We start from the raw sequence: 18,152 nt of genomic DNA on the forward strand, positions 1-18,152 counted from the left end.
GCCTACACTACTGTTTCCACTTGAGCTAGCACAAGCATGTGTGCAAAGAGGGAAGAAAACTTTGAAGAGATTCCCTTCAAATCTTTGCTCTGAATTTCTTCAGAATTGGTCCTACACACAAGTGGAAGAAAGGCCTAGAACTCCATAGATCTCCACGAGGGATGCAGATTTCAGAAGGATCTGCCAACAATATAGTCCATCCAGTGCAGTCATAATGACAGCAATTTCCCTACCAGCAAGTGCATAGATATCATTAATGTATCTCCAAGATGGAGTAACTCCTGAGCCGAGCTTGTTCACATTAGTTTTAGTGAAAAAAAATTGTTCCCTTCTTTCATCAAAAATTTTCAAAAATTTAAAAATCTGGAGAAGCTCTCCACATGGTTTTGAATGGACACATTACTGCCTTCCCTGCCCAAAGCACTTGTTCCAGCTCCCACAGACAGCCATTTACAGAGTCCAAGGAATGAACAACTCACGCTTTATCATCCATGCAGGCAAGGACAGATCTGTATATGGAAGTCTTCATTTATGCGTGTGGATCTGGAGGAACAATCAGGCCACAATGCATAGTGTCTGTCACAAAGATGGAATTTCTGTAGACTTCACTGGAGTTTGGAGATGTCAGTTAGAAATCCGACAACAGAAGCACAGCATATTTATACTCAGTAATAGAAACAAACAGCTTATTAAAATGCCATCTATTGTCTATCTTTGAGCTATGCTGTGATATCTAGTGGCATCACAGATAAAGGAAAATGTACCCTCAGCTGAAAGAGATGCAGCTGCTTATAGTTTTGTGTTTTTTTAATTAACAGTCAAAATGAAGGCAAGTAACAAACAGAAAAATAGATGAAATTGTAAACTGCCCAAGGAATAGAACTTGAAAAGCTATAGTGGGTCAGATTCTGAATGAATTTAGTCTTCAAAAGAGTGAGGGGATCAGTGGTAGTGGCTTGTACTAATATTGAAGGCAAGTGATGATAACAATCTATATTTCTATCATAGCTCAGAGTACTGAACAATCATTCACACTGAAGAACAGCTAAAGTCTCTAATGAGCATGTTTCTTTAACTTTGCCTCAGATAATGAGAAAGCACTTTTCTAATTTAGTTTGTAAATGGAACAAATGTCATAACTTCATTTTCACTAAAATGTGGCTGGAAATATAGAGAAGATTAGCCAAATAAGCTGCTCCAGAGCCATCCAGGGTCTTTACTGTGAATAATGAGACGTGCAAGCTTCCGTCAGATAGTTCTGCCAACATCCCTCAACTCTGACTTGTATTATTATTCCATACAAAAACCTACTTTAAAAGAGTGTGCAGTTGCTTACTTGGTAGCACAAATGATATGTGCATGATAGTATACAATGTTTTGATGCCAAACTCAGTAGGCAGCTTAGGAGCTGCCCAGTAAATGTGGTGGATGTTCATTATTTATTTTTTATACTTACTAGTCTATGAGTAGTCCCATTCCCACACTACTGCACACCACTCAATGTTGGCACTAAATTAGGCATAAATCTTTTAGATTTATACCTCCTCCATCATCCAAAATTATCCACTGAATGAGAGAGAAAAAAGCATGCCATCATATCATTCAATGTTGTCACCAGAGTTAAAGTTGCATGGACAACTTTAGTTTTGACACTTCCAAATTTCAGAGTGTTTCATTTTGCATCCATAACATTATTTTAATGTTGGTTTGAATTGAATTTCCTACATTCTTTAAAAAGAAGAGTAAAAGTAAAGAAATTTCATCATGTAGGACTATGCAGCTTTGCCTTGTTCAGTGAGACTGTTAGTAGACCACACAGAATCTATTTACATAGGTCCTGTAGCTTTAACATCCTACACAACTGTCTCAATGGTGGATATTCTAGGCCAAAGGTTTAAACTGAGTCTGTGGAAGTCAGGAATCTGCACTGTAGTCTGATGCCCTAGTCTTGTGGATTTCTCATCTCAATTCCTCACACAGAACTCAGTTATTTGGGCTGTATGCAGGTGAAGAGGATTTTGCCCTCTATGCCTGCATTTCCATTTATGCAAAATGAGAATAGGAAGACTTACTGCATTATAGGTGTTTTTGTGAGGTTAAATTCAATAACCGGATGTTTATAATATTGATGATCTTGACTGGAAACCATTAGGTAAATTCAAAGTGGTGGTAGTGTTTAATGTGCTGCTTACTTCAGATTATTAATGAAGATACATTATATGTTGCCAACTGTTCCTTAAACTGCTCTTTATAAGTGTATATTTTACAGTGTTTTCTTTATTGCCTAATTTTTCAAAGTTCTTTAATGTAGCTTGCTGAAGACAGATTTAAGACACAAGTTTAATTGCAGCTATTTTTGAGTTATCAATAATTTATTTCATGCTCTTCCTGGAATGCTGATTGAAAGCTGAAGTTCCAACATGGCAAATGTAGGTCCTGTTTGGAAGGAAATGTCTTTCAAATGATTAGAAAAACTCACTCCTACAAGAGTTCCACATGAAAGGATTACATAAATGCATCTCCAAAACACATCAATTTCTGCTTTGCAGAGGAGCAGCATTATTGGATGAATCAACCTTTAGCCATGAATGTTCCTAGCAGAGTAACATAAATAGCTAGGACTACGTAAATGCACAGGAAAGATTTAGGAGTGTCTGTTTTAAAATGACGCATTAACTGATATACAATGAGTATTAAACATGACTGCTACTAATGTTACGTACCATATGGAGAGAGAGTCTTCAGTGGCTTAGGATCCTCTTAGAGTTAATCACAGGGCCTCTAGAGCTGACTCACTATTATCTATAATATTTTTCATTTTCTTAATCCATTACAGTTCTACATGTAACAGGGGTCTGCTGGAGTGTGCTTTTATTGATAGTATTTTTATATTGCTCATAATGTGTTTTTTATTTTGTTACTTTATTGCAGACAGCCCTGAATTTGTATTATCTGGCCATCATTGGGCATGGTCTTTCAATTGCGTCACTTTTGATTTCCCTTGGCATATTCTTTTATTTTAAGTAAGTATATTTAAAAATGTTTTTGTATCTTTCAGCAGACTCCTTTGGCTACAATAATCCTGGGTAATCAGGCAATTTGAAATACCTGATACCCTAATAAGGGTTGGATGGAGGATCCAAATTGACTATATGAGTTTAGATCATTGAATGTCTTAGCATTCAAAGGTATATCATAATAGGAAGGAAAATTCTCCTATTTCCCAGAAACCTAAGAAGGTAAAGGGTATGAGCAGGGAGAAGAAATAAATCATGCTGATTATTGTCTTCTGGAACTAGTGCCCGATTAAGGTGAATAATTAAGATAATAATTAAAGATGACATTCTTTTGAATTATCTAGAGCAACTGTCCTATCTCTGGTTTTATACTCCATTCTCTGCATTCTCATCTCTTCTTTTTCTTCTTAGCATCGATTATAGGAATATATACACCAAATTATGGATGACACATGTATCAGTAATAATTGGCCAGGTGAATTTTTTGTTTACTATCAGGTGACCAAATACTCTGTCACCCATCCCAGCTTTTGTTGCAATCCTGAGCTACAGTAAGGAAGCATCACTGACTATCCCTGATTGGCTTGAAGTTTTAAATGGTGTCTGGCTGGCCAATGGTTTCTTCAGGCATAAGCCTGGGAAATTCTCCTCTGGTCCTGCTGAACTGACCCTTTAGTGTAATGAGCTAATAAACACTACTTGGGAGCTTGTTAGCTTGGGAGCAGCTGTGGGACTGCTCCATCTTAAAGCATTTAATGAGCTAGTTCAGAGGGACCAGAGGACATTCCTAGGCCTACAGCTAAAGGAAGGTGAGTACTGAACAGCAAGATACTCAAAATAATAAAGATACTTTGGCATAAATCCCTGTCCTCCATACCAAGCCCAGGAGCCAGGCAGGTTGGGGTCAGGATCACTACCTGTCCACTGGAGCTGGGATGGGAGCCACTTCCTCTTTCTTCTTCTCTTCTCCTCTCATCCACTGGTAGTTACTGCACCTGACCAGACACTGCCAGGTTCCTCCCTCCCTGCCCAGGGGTATGCAATTAACGTGTTGAAAAATAAATGTGTTAATTTTGGTTTCAGTTAATCACAGGCATTAATTGTGATTAATTGACAGCCCTAGTTTAAACCTGAAAGTTACCCATGTCCCATGCTGCAAAAGAAGGCAAAAAAAATCCCAAGGTTTCTGATAATTTGACCTAGGAGAAAATTCCTTCTTAACCCCAAATATAGTGAGATGCAGAAGCCAGATACCTGGGAAAGAATTCTCTGTAGTAACTCGGAGCGCTCCCCATCGAATGTCCCATCACTGGCTATTGGAGATATTTGTTACTAGCAGTCGCAGACTGGCTACATGCCATTGTTGGCAGTTGCATCATACCATCCCCTCCATAAACCTTTCAATCTCAGTCTTGAAGCTAGTTAGGGTTTTTGCCCCCATTATTCTCATTAGAAAACTGTTTCAGAACTTCAATCCTCTAATGGTTAGAAAACTGTCTAATTTCAAGCCTAAACTTATTGATGGCCATTTTATATCTATTTGTTCTTGTGACCACTTAAATGGTGCTTCACTTAAATAACTCCTTTCCCTCGCTGGTATTTATCCCTCTGATGTATTTATAGAGTAATTCATATCTCTTCCCAGCCTTCTTTTGGTTAGGTTAAACAAGCCAAGCTGTCTGAGTCTCCTCTCAAAAGGTATTCTATTCCTCTGATTATCCAAGTAGCTCTTCTCTGCACCTGTTCCAGTTTGAATTCATCTTTCTTAAACATGAGAGACAAGAATTGCACACCATATTTCAGATGAGGTCTCACCAGTGCCTCGTATAATGATATTAACACTTCCCTGTCTCTTCTGGAAGTACCTCTCCAGATGCATCCTAGGATTGCATTAGCCCTTTTCACAGTTGCATCACATTAGTGGTTCATAGTCATCCTGTGTTCAACCAATACACCATTTCTTTCTCTTCTTCTGTCACTTCCAACTGATAAGTCCACACCTTATTGCAAAAAATTATTGCTGTTAATCCCTAAATGCACGACTTTGCACTATTAAATTTCATTCTCCTTCAAATACTCCAGTTTTCAAGGTCATCAGACCTTCTTGTATGATATTCTGGTCCTTCTCCATATGGGCAATACCTCCCAAATTTATGTCATCCACAAATGTTATCAACACATTCCTACTTTTTGTGCCAAGGTCATTAATAAAAATGTTAAATAAGATTGGTCCCAAGACTGATCCTTGAGGAACTCTACTAGTAACCTTCCTCCAGCCTGACAGTTCACCTTTCAGTATGATCTGTTGCAGTTTCCCCTTTAGCCAGTTGCTTATCTACCTTTCAATTCTCATATTAATCTCCATCTTCTCCAGTGTAAGTAATAATTTCCCATGGGGAACTGTATCAAATGTCATACTGAAATTCAGGTAGATTAGATTTACTGCATTTCCTTTGTCTAAAAAAATCAGTTATCTTCTCAATGAAGGAAATCAGACTGGTCTGGCTCAATCTACCTTTTGTAAAACCATGTTGTATTTTATGCCAATTACTGTTTACCTCTGTGTTCTTAAGTACTTTCTCTTTCAAAATTTGTTCCAAGACCTTGCAAGACTTTCTACTGTGCGCAATCTCATCAAAGACAACAGGGCTAATTAGGGTAGTAAACATTACACCTATTAATTGTTATTTTAATGATAAATATGAACCTTCAGCAGGCTAATTAAAAGTTATAATCTCTTTCTCTCTCATTCTTTCAATTTTTGATTTATCTTATCTTATCCCTGAGTAGGCTAATAGTTGATTGGAAACATAGGGGCTGATCAAAATCTCATCCAAAGACTTCTAGTCACTTCATTTGGTCTGGGTTAGGCCAATAAGGGCAGTAGGCAACTGACAATTATATGCAAAACCATCTTTTAGATATATCCAAATAAATACAGTGAACCTCCAATTTTTCAAGATTTAGACTAAGATTTTCAACACTCACTATCAATTTTTGGTGCATCAACATTTGATAGCCCAAATGAGATACTATTAAGGTCGGTGTTCAGCATTTTCTGAAAATGTAGGTCCTTATGTGGTGTTTCAAGTTGGGCACCCAAACCATTAGACAGTTGGAAATCTTAGCCTTAAGCCGCAGCGTTCATGATCCTTCTGCTTCTCATGAAGACAGTAAAATTGTATGTACGTGAGTGTAGCTTGTAATTCTTCAGTAAGAACTATGTTTTGGAGCCTTTTTTTTTTTAAGTTGTTCACTGTTGAATAAAATAGACTGATGAAGAACCTGTGTGTGTCAACAGTTGTTTCACTTGGCACAGAGAGGGTTTTACTGCTGCTCTAAAACTCATAATGTGTTTTAACAGATTGAAAATCAAAAGCTGTGAAAAAAATGTTTGGGCATTGAGTTTTGAAACAAATTTGGAAGTGATTTGAAACTACAGTCATATTAAAGCTTGATTTTCACTGTTTAAAATAGAAATCCAAGCCAATTTCATCTCAGCTTGTGACAACACTATCAGCGTTTACAACAAAACCAGGTGGTTTGCATTGCTATTATTGAAGTAAATTGTAAGGATGTTATGTTTGTCTGATTCTCTAAGGCAATGGTTTCTTTAGTAGAAAGATCCCATATCCTTAGAGAATGACATGGAAAAAATCCAGATCCACGAACCACAATTTCTAGTCTGTGGTTATGCTGGGATACAAAGGGAAATTGCAAAGTTTAAAGGGAGGTGAGGAAAGGCCTCTACAAGATGTTCTCACTGGATACATGCACAGATCCTGTATAGTATTTTTAGTAGTACAAAAATGTTTGAGGATCTAGCCTAATTTTAGGATATGTTATATATTGGCTGATATTTGTTAAGGTAATTCATGGCTTTAACAGATGGAGCTTTTTTACTGTTGTGTGGGAGTATATTTGGAATTTTGTGTTTCCAATGTATTTATGCTTTTTTGTGGAAACATTGTTTCCCATATGATATCTGCTGGATTGCAGTTCATTAAACTATTTTTAATGCTGGCTGGAAAACGCTTTTCTCCATGGAAAATTTAAACTTTAAAAAGAGACTAGGCATTTATATAGATAACTTGCCCCATCCTTTCTCTGCCCTCTCTTTTTTTTAAATCTTGTTTCCCATATGATATCTGCTGGACTACAGTTCATTAAAATATTTTTAGTGCTGGTTGGAAAACACTCTTCTTCATGGAAAATGTAAACTTGTTTGTCAAAAATCTAAAACTTTTTGATTTTCAGCTGAAAAATCAAAACTTTTGGAGAAAGCAGACACTTTCTGCAAAAACTTTCATTCAATCAAAAACCAAAATGTTTTAGGTTTTTGACAAAAAAGTTTAAATTTTCCATGGAGAAGAGTGTTTTTTCAAGCAGCACTAAAAATATTTTAATAAACTGTAGTCCAGCAGATATCATATGGGGAAACAACGGGTTTTCAGGTTTTGTATTTTCTGTATGAAAAGTTATGTCATAGGTACACTTTTTTTGGATAACTCACTTCATTGACTTTAGACTCCACTGAAATATTTTGGATTCTAAATATAGAACAGACTCTTTGTGGGTTTCAAGTTCTATTTGTGACTGCCCAGAGCAACTTCTTGTACTGGTTCAACTTTCTGGTTTTCCCATGGCTCTAAGCTGATAGCATATACACACTGTACTTGTGTGAACTAGCTGCACAAAGCTGGTGCAGTTTTAGAAAAGGATCTGTGAATGAAAATCAGAGGGTGTGTAAACTGATTCTCTTGAAGTACCCCCCCCCCCACATCTTGCTTGTGTATCATATAAACTATCTGCTAAACCAGCTCTTAAGAAAGATTTCAAGTAAAGAGAGGGCAGAGAAAGGATGGGACAAGTGACAGCTTGGGAGGGAGGGAGAGAAAGGGTTTGGAGGAAGCAAGAGGAAAAATCAATTAGACATAGAAACAGAGACATTGTACTGGATCAGACCTGTGGTCTGGCTTGCCTAATTATGCTATCTCCAACAGTGGCCAGCTCTAGATGCTTCAGAAGAAAGGTGCAGGAAACCTTATAGTAGACAGATATGGGATAATCTGTCCCTCATGAAGGTTTCATGCTAGACCCTGGTAGAGATTGGTTTAAATCCTAGAGCAGATGGTTTTATATCCCTTCCTAAAAAAATGTCATCATTAGTTATTATAACTCTGGATAGTCTTGTTATGTATATAAATGCCCAGTCTCTTTTTGATTTTTGCTCAACTTTTGGCAGAGTGTTCCAGAACCATATTATGGATTGCATAAAGAAAAAAAAAATCAGCTTTGAAGTTGCCACTTTTCAATTTCACTGAACGTCCCCTTGTTCTTGTGTTACAAGGCAGGAAGACTATTTTCAGAGATACTGCCTGATCCTGTATATGTCATATTGGGCAACATTTTCAAAAATGCTTAAATCCCAGTTTGAAAAGTGCTATAGGCATTTTTGAGCATAAATCCCATTGAAAGTCAATGGAACCTGGGCTTTCAAAGGGCCAGATTTACAGGGGGTATTTTAGCACTTAACAAGGCAGATTCCTACTGGAATTTTTTTTTTAAAAGCTCTGAAGGAAGTTAGGTACTTAATTCCCATTTAAAGTCAAAGGCCCAACTAATTTAAATGCTTTTAATAATCGCAAGGGACACCTGTCTGCTTCTTTAGGGGCATAAATACCTTTAAAAATCTGGTCCTACATCATTTAGGGACTTCTGAAAATGTTACCCTGTATTTATCCACAGACATCAGAGAAATGTATTTCATGGAGTGCCATAGATCAGTGCAAACCAAATTTTATTTCATGAGGGTGAGCCTAGTGATAGACCCTTAAATGACACTTTAATCATAATATAAGAAGGAATTATTAAAGGCCATTATATCAGTAACAAAAACAGTGTGGAGAAGGGGTGCGGAGGAGTAGAGGATTAAGAAGGAATACTATTTATTCCTGAAAGAGTCTTTTCTTCCTTTTTAAATGTCACCAGTCTTGCTTTCTTGTTTCTTGTCCTATGTTCCTTTCATGCATGGGTGGGGGAGGGTGCAGGGGTGTGGGTGGGTGTGCTCAATATTCAACAGGAACAGCTGTTGGATGACCCTGACAGATGGCCTCATAAGTTGTACGTGTTTTTCCTTGCCTGTGCATTGAGGTCTTGACAATAAGCAGACACAGAGTCCCGGAGTTGTTCATGACTCATTTTGCATATAACTGTCAGTTCTAGTCTGGAGTCATTTCTATATACATTCATAGTCAAACCTGCATGTTCTTCAGGAATTAAACCCAAAAGACAAAAACTAAATTATATCTAGAGAAGACCAAATAGAATATAATTTCCTACTTCATTCATATTCATAGCTGCACTGTGTGATTTGTGCTTTTTCTATCTATATTTTTTCCAGAAGATTAACCTTTGCCAGTCATTGGGGCCAGATTCGAACATCCTTCCTCATGTGAATTAGCTGCTTTCTCCTCAAGTGTGGTCCCACTGACTTCATTGAGACTGCATGTGGAGTAAGGTGGTACTCAGCTTGAACAGGGTCTCCACAATCTGGCCCTTCATGACTAGCCTTGTCTACATTGCAGCAGCATGCAGCTACACACCACAGTGAGAGACAGGCTGTGTCCGCTGTGGTGTGTAACAACATGCAGTAGTGACAGGCTCCAGTAGGGAGGTGCCAGAGCCATTCTCCACTGCCTCTACCCTCCTAGAGCCTTTTCCTACTGCAGTGGTGAAAGGCTCTGGCAGCTAGACACTACACTGCTAAAAATAGCAGCATAACACATGGCGGCACTGTAGAGAGACATGTAGGGTATATACCTTAGGTTTCAGTCATGTAGGACATTCTACTCTGTTCTACTCGCCTAAGTTGTGCCTTGCTGTCTACACTGCTATTTATACCCATTCTCACTGGGCTTGCAGTGTCTATATTCTGTCACCCCACATGTAGAATTAACCTTAACCGGCATAGGTTCCTCTATGGTCAGCTCTGTTTACCTGTGGGAAGCTTCCCACTCCCTTCTGATGCCTGAGCAAAAATTGAGAACCCATAATCATAATTTTATAATGCAGATCTTTATAGTATGCCTTGAACAGGCATAAAATACACCTATCTAACCATACTGGTGACTTTCTACTTTGCTTTTTCCTTTCTTCCTGCGTCTCGCATGTCTTCAAGAGATTGCCGGTCACTGTACCTCAAAACTGTAAATACATTGCTATGAAAACATTATTATATTAATCTGTATACTCTTCCTGGCTCAAATATTGAGCAATGTTTGTCCAGATTTTAGTTTTTCTTGGTATGCTGTTTGTAAAGACTAGACGGCGGGAGTTTTCCCCCCTTTCCTTATGCTTTCAGACTTGGCATTCACTGGTGTGAATTGATATCTGGCCTCCACAACAGTGAAGAGTAATTGGAGTCATTCATGATAGATTCTCCCTTTTCGGTTAGAATTTCTCTCTGTCAATTAACACTATGGTCGTCCCAATAAAAGGAGGGTAGGTGGATAGGGCTGTACTGCAGCATGTAGCCACAATTCCACCCCATTGCCAGAGCCTTTCCCTGCTGCCAGAGACTTTCTCTGCAGCATGTAGCTACATGTACTCTACAAGCCACTGTAAGTGTAGATGTAGTTTTAGGCCACTATAGAGCTTCCTGGACCTCCAGTGACATTTTCCCAAAGGCCACAACCCTTCCTTTACATCTTTTGCAGAGGCTAGTGCCAAGAGCGGTGCTCACTCTGTACAGTCTTAGCACTCCTGTAGTACTAGGACTCCCATTATGCTCATCTCCTGCACTGAGGGTGCAAGAGGTGGAGATTCATATTGTGGTGATTCTCTCCCTTTTCACACACTCACAGGCCCCTGGAGGGTGGGAGGAGGGGGAGCTGAATGGTCACGAGGCCTAGGTACTTTTAAAGATAATTTGGCATGGAATAAAATATCACCTTGCAATGGTAAATAAACATATTTTTCCAGACATTTTTTAGCCAATTGCTCCAAAGCAAGTCCTTTTCTTATAAGCATAATAAACCTTGTTGCACTTGATTTGCATTATACAGCCAAATAGAAATAAAATCAAGGATAAAGAAACTCTTTACTTTTCACAATATTAAATTTATTATTTTAAAATGAGTTGGCAGCATAGTTAATATGAGGATGAGAACTCATATGTATTAACTTGCTCTTTTCTCTCTTTTCTAGGAGCTTGAGTTGCCAAAGGATCACCCTACATAAAAATCTGTTTTTCTCTTTTGTTTGCAACTCCATCGTTACAATAATTTGGCTGGCGGCAGTTGTCAACAACCAGCAATTAGTTGCAACTAATCCAGTAAGTGAAAGTGGATTTGGCTGCACTGTTGATTTGTGTGGAAAGAAATTTAATGATGGAAAATATTAATAAATTAGATATCATTAGTTCATGACATCATGTCTATCAAAACTAACATTTTTGAATTGCAGTAAGAATTTATTCATTTTTTAAATAATGCAACAGATGTCTGGTCAGTTTGGCCAGCTAGGGTTTGTGAGGGCAGGGGAGTTCAAAATCACATGGATCTTTATTAAATACATAGCATTGGACTACATTTCTGATTTCAGTTTGGTATTGTGTGTCATGCAGATAGATCTCTTGTATTCTTACACAGTACTAAAACAATGTCAGGAAAGCAGTATGATCTGGAAGAATGATTTAAATGAAGTTATTCCAGGGCTGAATTTGTCCTGGGGTTGGCAGTCAAGAAGTCTTGAGTTCTAAACCTGCCTCTGTTACTTGCTTTCTTTGTGGCTTTTGTTCCGCCCTCCCCCCCTTCTTTCAAGTTGGATAATAACACTTCACTATCTCATGGGAATGCAGGGCAGCTAGAGAGGCTTATGTAGAGAGGGCTAGATTGTTGCGCCCTTGTTCATTTTTGAACACTTACATAAAAAGTCCTGGTCATTTTCAATACTCAAAAATATTTTAAATTAAATATCGTCGGGTACAATATTGTTTAGCCTTGCATTTCACTCCTTAGCAGTAACAACTAGAGAATTTACTGGTTAGTGTACAGTAGATACCTTTTTTTCTGATAGTATGATATTTCTGGTATTTACTTTAAGGCTAGCTATAAATTAAAATAGTTCTGTCATGTGCTGCTGCCTGCTTAGCTTATCAAGAGAATGATTATTCTGAGCAATCCCATGAAACCAAGCTTAGGACTGGTTTACGCTATGATTTTAGGTCGAATTTAGCAGTGTTACCTCAATTTAACCCTGTATCCATCCACATGATGAAGCCCTTTTTTTCAACTTCAAGGGCTCTTAAAATCAATTTCTTTACTCCACCTCCGACAAGGGGATTAGCACTGAAATTTGCCTTGCTGGGTCGAATTTGGGGTAGTGTGGACGCAATTGACAGTATTGGCCTCCGGGAGCTATCCCAGAGTGCTCCATTGTGACCACTCTGGACAGTGCTCTCAGCTCAGATGCACTGGCCAGGTAAACAGGAAAAGGCCCGCGAACTTCTGAATTTCATTTCCTGTTTGGCCAGCGTGGCAAGCTGATCAGCACAGGTGACCACGCAGAGTTCATCAGCATGATGGCACATTGCCGGGGCACATTGCCCAGCCTGTACTTTATGAGAAGTCTTTGTCCATGTCTATGTCCTCATCACTCTTGTCACCATGCTGCCATCACCACCTTGCCTGATTTTGCTTTTGCAGGTTCTGGTTCTTCATATACTCCAGGGTAAGGCGCGTGGTGTTTACAGTGCTCATAATTGCTGCTGTGATCTGAGCGGGCTCCATGATCCCAGTGCTATGGCATCTGTGCTGAAAACAGGCGCAAAATGATTATCTGCCGTTGCTCTGACGGAGGGAGGGGCGACTGATGACATGGCTTTCAGGGAATTAAAATCAACAAAAGGGATGGCTTTGCATCAAGGAGAAACACAAACAACTGTCACACAGAATGGCCCCCTCAAGGATTGAACTCAAAACCCTGGGTTTAGCAAGCTGTTGATTTAACGGAGGGAGGAGCAAATGAATACAAAACAAATTGGGTCTATTTCTTGTTTTGATCCACTTCATCTATCTTTTACATCTTAGGCTAGCAGCAGGCCGTGAAGTAAGACTCCTCGCCATCATCATCTCCTGGGTGCTCGACAGAAGATGCTGCATTACGATTGCTAGCCATAGTCATCTCCTGGCTGCTCACCAGAAGACGGTGCAGTACAACCACTAGCCATCGTCATCTCCTGGGTGCTCGGCAGAAGATGGAAATGACCTGGCTGAGTCACTCCCATATCTGCCCAGGTGCCCCTGACTGACCTCACTGAGGTTGGCTAAAAGAGCACCCAGGAGTACGACGATGACAGCTACCAGTCGTCACGCACCATCTGCTGACAAAAGGCAATGAGCTGCTGCTGTGTAGCAATGCAGTCCCATGTCTGCCAGCACCCAGGAGGTATGTGGTGACGGTGAGCTGAGCGGTCTCCATGCTTGCTGTGGTATGGCGTCTGCACAGGTAACCCAGGAAAAAAGGCATGAAACAATTGTCTGCAATTGCTTTCACAGAGAAAGGGGTAGGGGCTGACAACATGTACCCAGAATCACCTGCGACACTGTTTTTGCCCCATCAGGCATTGGGATCTCAACCCAGAATTCCAATGGGTGGCGGAGACTGCAGGAACTGTGGGATAACTACCCACAGTGCAGTGCTCCTGAAGTCGACACTAGCCTCGGTACTGTGCATGCAGTCCGCCGACTTAATGCACTTAGAGCATTTTGTGTGGGGACACACACAATTGACTGTATAAAAACGATTTAAAAAAAAACCCAGCTTCTATAAATTCGACCTAATTTAGTAGTGCAGACATACCCTCAGATGGGTTTTTTTCCAGTGGACAGAAGAGGTACTGGTTTCTAAAACATTTAGGATTTTGCTTGGACTATTTCAAAAGAATTTAAGATTATGCTCCAGAACTAAATAAATATAAATTCATAGGTAGTGACTGGCTTTCCTGTCACATGCTTGCACTGGTGCAACTTCGATGTTATTAGTGAAATGATCCAGATTCAGACTCGTGTTGGGGAACTTGGCTTTGTAAGATGACAGCAGGAAAATGTGCATGGGCCTGATTTTAATAGCATTCACATTTGTGTATCTTAGTTGAAGTAGACCAGTGTAACTACGTGAGAGGAAAATTAGACCCTGTTAGATTCTTGGTTCAGTTCTGGAATATGGGATTAAGTTTTGTAGAGATGACTGGGGCAAAAGTCTAAACATCCTAAGAGCTATTAAGGAGGTGAATCTCCTCCTTTCACTGCATGCACTGTTTCCACTGGAGTTGCTGGTGTAACTGAGAGGATGATGTGGCCTAAACAAAATATCTTCTTCCCAAAGATATCACTTACCATCAGATACTTTTGACAAAGCTTTGAGGAATCTTTATTTATCTGCATTGATGAATTTACATCAGTGTTGGCAACATGAGGATCCTCTGAGGAGAAAAACCTCATCATTTAAAAAAATTTCCCTATGCCCATCATGTTCTCCATGGTGCTGGACGCCTTCAGTCTCCATCCCTCAAAACAAGTCAGTTAATAAAACCACAGTCTCCTTTGTGGAGTCTTCTGGATGTCACAATTTGAGTACTGCCTTATGAATATCAAAGCAAAATTTACAGAAAAGCAGAGTGACGAAATAAGTAATGCTTCCCTCTTGCCATTGAATCTCTCTGGAACCATTGCAAGCTAATTATTCAAGCTGTATTCTTTGTTTTTTTCACAGGTTAGTTGCAAAGTATATCAGTTCATTTACTTGTATTTAATTGGTTGCCATTACTTCTGGATGCTCTGTGAAGGGATTTATCTGCATACTCTCATTGTGGTGGCCGTCTTTGCAGAGAAACAACACTTGATGTGGTATTATCTTCTCGGCTGGGGTATGTAATTCCATAAGTTGTTCTCTTTAAAAACAAAAAAACTGTTTCCTCAAGATTTTTTTTTTTGGCTGGGGGAAACCATCATTTTTAATTTAAATCTATAAAACTAATACTGTCAGAGCCAGTGCAACCATTTAGGCAAACCAGGCGGCCGCCTAGGGCACCTAGTTGTTGGGGGAACCTAAAAGCCCGCTCAGGCGAGGAGGTGGAGTGGAGGTGAGCTGGTGCAGGGGAGGGCCACCCGCAGTAACCGGGGGGGGCACACAGGGGAACCAATCCTCACCCCAGATCACCTCCACTCTGCCTCCTCCGTTGAGCACACAGCCCTCTAAGTCTCTTCCAATCTGCGCCGCAAGCCTGGAAGGGGAGGAGAATTAAAGCGGCCCTGGCATGCTCAGCAGAGGAGGCAGAGCTGAGGTGAGCTGGGGTGGGCTCCCCAGGTGGGGTTAGCTGCTGCAAAGAGGGGGGCTCCCCAGGCAGGGTTAGCTGCCGCGTGGGGCAGGGGTGGCGGGCTCCTCAGGTGGGGGGCTGGGTTAGCTGCCATGCGGGGGGTGGAGTTACCTGGGTTGGGGGTGGCGCAAGGTGGAAGTTTTGCCTAAGGTGCGAAACTTCCTTGCACCGGCCCTGAATACTGTATATGCGAGTACTTCAGCACATGTATCAGATCAATTTTGTTTCTCTGAAATTCAATATGTCCTTACTGTTTTAGCAAAACTTTTTGCACACCCTTTTGTTTTTGCTGAAAGACAGATTATGTACTGGAGAAGTCAGGAAGTGACTCCTCCTTTGCATAAAGAAAAGCGCCTCTTATTATGAAGAGACAATAAGAAGTAATTATTCATTGTTTCTCATCTTGAAGATGTTTATACAGGAATGAATGTTTGTTTTCAGAGACGTCTCACCATGCTTAGGGTGAAGGAGGGTCAAAACTGAATTGGGGAAGGCCAAGCATTTATTTTTCCAGAGGTTCCGCTTGACCTGTATTGTTCACAAAGCAAATAGAGAATTAATGTAGGTAAAGAGCTTACATAAAGAACAATATCAAAGACCACAAACTGAACATGACAGATTAAGGCAGTGTGGGATAGCGCTTTCACAAAAGTCAGGATTCAGGCTTCGGGCTGTATTTGCACAAAGCTTTTAAGCCAAAATTTTCTGAAGTGACTAGTGATTTTGTGTGCTTCAGCTTTTGGTTGCTCATCTTGAGACACATTCAAGAGACCTGATTTTGAGAACACAGGTGCTCAGCAGTTTCTGAAAATCAGGCCCTTTTATGTTGTCTCAGATTGGGCACCGAAAATCACTGTTCAAAATATAGGTAATTAGGGATTCAATAAAGTATTTTAAACCTCTTTTCTGGTAGTTTTATTTTTATATACTCAGGTACATTGTCATAAACAGATAGCTAAGGGTTAACGTCTCTTTCACCTGAAAAAAAAAAAGTAACCTGAAGCACCTGACCAGAGGACCAATCAGGAAACAGGATTTTTTCAACTCTGGGTGGAGGGAAGTTTATGTCTGAGTTCTTTGTCTTCTGCCTGAATCTCTCTCAGCTAGAGAAGGATTTTTCTATTTCCTGCTTTCTAATCTTCTGTTTCCAAGTTGTGAGTACAAAAATGGTTTGTTGTTTTGTATTTACATGTCTATAGTTGCTGGAGTGCTTTGAATTGTATTCTTTTTGAATAAGGCTGTTTATTCATATTTCTTTTAAGCAATTGACCCTGTATTTGTCACCTTAATACAGAGAGACCATTTGTATGTATTTTTCTTTCTTTTTTATATAAAGCTTTCTTTTAAGACCTGTTGGAGTTTTTTCTTTAGTGAGGAACTGTTTAAAATATAGGTAATTAGGGATTCAATAAAGTATTTTAAACCTCTTTTCTGGTAGTTTTATTTTTATATACTCAGGTACATATACTACAGATCATTAAAAATTATTCTAGAGTCATTTTAATTAACCCTGTTGAGACTTTGAACTTTTATTCATATCCCATTAAGCATTAATATAGCTTTCAGTCTGGAAAATGTCAGTACGGTTGGAGTTATACTTTTTTAAAATGCCTTTTTGTTTACGATTTGACATAAGATTTATTTATATAGACAAGTACAAATTTCCTAATAATACAACATGCTGGACTACATTTCCATATGACAGGACAGGCATTGGACCAGATCAAAAGATGTTTGCTGTATAATGCTATATGGTTTTGCAACACATAGCATGATTGAAGTGAAAAAATATAAGACTCCCAAGGCTGATGCTAATATTGGTTTCCTAGTTATTTTCCATGTACTAGAAATCAACAAAACACGCAGAAAACAAGCAAAACATAGCCATTAAAATTGCATGCCTTTTCATACTGCTGTATGTACAAAAACAACAGTGAATTAGAGGGGGCTTGTCTAGCAATCTGCACAGAATTGCACTAATAGAAGGAAACATGCCTAAAAATGAGCATTAATTTTCAAGTGTGAGAGTGAAAATAGATGAACAATGTTGTTACATTAACTTAGCTGGTCTGATTTTAAATTTTCAGTCTGTCTTCCTACTCAGGGCCCTCATCCAGCAGAGCTTTAAGCATGTGCTTCATTTTACAAAGTCAATGGATCAACTCACTTGCTTAAATGTTTTGCTGGATTGGAGCCTTACTTGCTGGACTATTACTCAGGATTAGATTTTTCAACACAGATGCTTGCTGCATCAGGCTTTACTCTGGAAAAATTTCATTCAAATCAAAAAGTACCTGAAATCACGTATATCTGTGCACCTATTACCCCCCACCACTGTCCCGATTTTTTACACTTGCTATCCGGTCACCCTAGGCATGCAGGATAAAATCAGGTTTATTGCGTGTATTTGTTCATTATGTTTAAAACTTACTGATTGCCATTTTAACAATTCCTTTTTTGATAAAGTCAGAATTAATCTTTGAATTAGGCTGATTCATAAATTTTCTGTTCTCAGGATTCCCACTGATCCCTGCCTGCATACACGCTGTAGCAAGAATTATGTATTTCAATGACAAGTAAGTAAAATCTCAGCTTTTGTTTCTAAAAATATAACATTTTCTTTCAAAGAGAGATGGAAATTAATAAAAAGCCCAAATGGTTATTCTTTCCATTTTCTCCACAGCTGCTGGATCAGTTCTGAAACTCATCTGCTGTACATTATCCATGGGCCTATTTGTGCTGCTTTAGTGGTAGGT

At 39.3% G+C, this 18,152-nt stretch overlaps 1 protein-coding gene across 3 annotated transcripts in view; it reads left to right on the forward strand.

Moving 5' to 3' along the window:
- Nucleotides 1-18,152, forward strand: part of CALCRL (calcitonin receptor like receptor) — a 110,198-nt gene that overhangs the window by 59,682 nt on the left and 32,364 nt on the right. For all 3 annotated transcript variants that reach the window (XM_030580744.1, XM_030580746.1, XM_030580745.1), the window contains 5 exons: nucleotides 2,932-3,023; nucleotides 11,226-11,352; nucleotides 14,793-14,946; nucleotides 17,912-17,972; nucleotides 18,080-18,146. In XM_030580744.1, coding sequence (XP_030436604.1) covers nucleotides 2,932-3,023; nucleotides 11,226-11,352; nucleotides 14,793-14,946; nucleotides 17,912-17,972; nucleotides 18,080-18,146 — 501 coding nt within the window. The remainder of the gene's footprint in view (nucleotides 1-2,931; nucleotides 3,024-11,225; nucleotides 11,353-14,792; nucleotides 14,947-17,911; nucleotides 17,973-18,079; nucleotides 18,147-18,152) is intronic.

The sequence above is a fragment of the Gopherus evgoodei genome, chromosome 11, assembly GCF_007399415.2.
Source record: "Gopherus evgoodei ecotype Sinaloan lineage chromosome 11, rGopEvg1_v1.p, whole genome shotgun sequence".
Taxonomy (NCBI): domain Eukaryota; kingdom Metazoa; phylum Chordata; order Testudines; family Testudinidae; genus Gopherus; species Gopherus evgoodei.